The 2,569-nt window shown below is 52.0% G+C and overlaps 1 protein-coding gene across 1 annotated transcript; it reads right to left on the bottom strand.

The window, feature by feature from the left end:
* Positions 1–279: 279 nt before the first annotated feature.
* On the bottom strand, positions 280–1,081 carry TREMEDRAFT_66495 (uncharacterized protein; the record flags this gene model as incomplete). Its single annotated transcript, XM_007008541.1, has 3 exons — positions 280–443; positions 490–625; positions 1,055–1,081. The coding sequence occupies 3 exons, from the start codon at positions 1,079–1,081 to the stop codon at positions 280–282; spliced, it is 327 nt and encodes a 108-aa protein (XP_007008603.1).
* Between the last annotated feature and the right edge of the window lie 1,488 nt (positions 1,082–2,569).

The raw sequence follows: 2,569 nt of genomic DNA, 5'->3' as shown, positions 1-2,569 counted from the left end.
GGGGGGGGGGGGAGAGATTGTGGGTTAGTGAATGGGAAGACAAACGTGGGGTGCGAAACGAGAAGCAGTGGGAACAAGCGACGAAAGGGGAGTGGAGCGAGGAGCGATAAGCATGAGAGACAGAAAAAAAAATGAAACGATAGAATGAGTGACGGAAAAAAAAAAAGGAGCAATGGATTGAGACATGGAAAAGAATTGGAGCGATAGAATATAAGATGGAAAAGAAAAGAAGAGGACAGGCGGTGAGACAAGAGTAAACTGACTAGGGAATGAGAATGATCAGAAGAGCACCGGAATGGCGCAAGCGGCGGAACAAGTGACAGCGGTGGAAAAACCCATGTGACGAACAACTGCATCGTCCGAAACGGTGATCAACAGTGTCTGGTGTCTGGGAGAAAGGTAATGGATGCATATATGACCAAGGCCACAAAGGTCGAGCGAGTCTGATCGTCAGTCAATGGCGACGGGGTGGGGTTGTTCGTGACTTACTTTCACGGTGGGACAACGCCAAGGGGGAGAAACAAGAGATCGGGACGGTTCGAAAGTCCGACGGCATGAGGTCGGGGGTGGGACAACGTCGGACTGGGACCAGCCGGCCGTTGAAGAGATGGGATGGGTCGAGCATCTGGAATGTCAGCGATCATCTGACGCACGCCATACAAAATGAGGACAAGAAAGACGCAAGATTCAGGACAAGAGAGACGCACACCGACACAAGAGGTGGAAAGAGAAACGAACAAAGACGGGAAGATGTAGATGGAGAGAAGAACGAACGAAAATAGGGAGACGGACTTGGGGAGAGAAACGGACAAAGATTGAGGACAAGATGGAGAAAAACGGACAAAGATGGAAAGATGGAGATGAAGGAGACAGCTCACAGTTCGGTGATACTTGGATAAATTGTGGACGGCCGAAGGACGGCGTGTCGGAAGATGTAAAGTATACGAAGAATGTATACGAAGGAAGGACGACGTATGGAAGATGTAAAGTATACGAAGGATGTATACCGAGGACGTGCCGGAAGATGTGTATAGTCTGTAGTCTATAGTCTGACGGTCAGCTCAGCGTTGATCTTGGTCATCTTCCGTATCTTGTCGCGGGACGGGCGAGCGAAGAGAAGAGGGGCAAATTCACGCGAGACAGGGCAAAGTGATATGAGAAAGACGGGGCAAAGTGATGAGAGAGACGGGGCAAAGCGATACGAGGGAAAAGAGGATCAAAGTGAAAAACGAGAAAAGAGGATCAAAGTCACGAGAGAGAGACAAAGTGAGAAGAGAAATAAGAAAGACGCACTGTATGAAAATCTTTCGAACCAGCCCAGACCAGCGGGGGTATGGAGAGAGTGACGACAAGGCGAAGAGACAATATAGAGATAGAGAGAGAGAGAGAGAGAGAGGGTGACGACAGAGAAAAGAGAAGAGGAGCGAAGAAGAGAAGAGACAATATAGAGCGACGGCAGAGAGAAGAGAAGAGAAACGAGAGACGTCGAAGATTCCACCACGGCAGAATCGATCCAATGTCTCAAGCTGTGGTTGTGGGGATAGATTGTGAGTGTTGTGTGTCGTGAGTGTTGTGGACTGGAATGGGATGGGAATGGGACGGTCAGAGACTCCACCGCGGCAGAGTCGATCTGACGGAATGGGAGTGGATGAAGTTGAACGATAGGCCAAGATGGAGTGGAAGCAGGTCTAGTTGGGTCGGACCAGAGAAAGACAAGTTGAGTCGAGAGAAAAACAAGTAGAGAGGTATTGAAAAGAAAGCGCGGTGGAGAGAAAGAAAGAAAGAAAGGGGGCAAGATATATCGCGGGTCGTACGACCCCACCCAAGCTGAGTCATCGCAATACGTATCCCACCATCACAACAAGTTGGCGCGTTTCGCGTTGCCTTACCCCTGGCACGCGACGCTAGGGACCTAAAGGACGGGGCTAAAGGGTTTGATTGTGATTTTGATTTTCGACTTGATTCAGCCACTGGCACAGTTGTTCGGCTACTATCCGGATCACCCTCTCTTCCCGCGTCTCCCCCTCTCCCCTTCCCCTTCCACTTCGGTTGCCATTTCCACTTTCGTTTACGCTTGGGCTTTCATTTCGGTTTTCGTTTACGCTTGGGCTCCCATTTCGGTTACCATTTCCCCTTCCGTTTCCGTTGCCGCTTTTGTTTCCGAGCCCGACGCTAGGGTGCGGCTGAAGCTGTGCCCGGACCCGACCCTCGAACTGCTCCACTTCCAACTGCGCCACGCGGTTTTGTAACTCGGCGACGTGGCGTCGGAGGAAAAGCGTCTCCGCGGCCGTAGCCGTATCTGCAGCTGTCTCCGGGTCCGCATTTGTCTCCGTAGCCGTAGCCGTATCCAGGTGTGATGGTGGCGGTGGAGGTGGAGGAGGCGGTGGAGGCGGTGGTGATGGTGATGGTGGCCCTGGATGCGGTGGAGGCGGAGGCTTGGTGGTGTAGTTGAAGGAGGAGTGGGCTATCTTGAAGTCCGTCAGAGGCGGCGGTTCCCTTGAGATAGAAAGGTGAAGGTATCGGAATCGTCACCCAGATGTCAGTAGCGACGGCGGCGATCTACCTCTGG

This window comes from Tremella mesenterica, assembly GCF_000271645.1.
Source record: "Tremella mesenterica DSM 1558 unplaced genomic scaffold TREMEscaffold_24, whole genome shotgun sequence".
Taxonomy (NCBI): Eukaryota; Fungi; Basidiomycota; class Tremellomycetes; order Tremellales; family Tremellaceae; genus Tremella; species Tremella mesenterica.
Note: the sequence above shows the minus strand (reverse complement) of the source record. Positions and strands in the feature narration are given on the sequence as shown.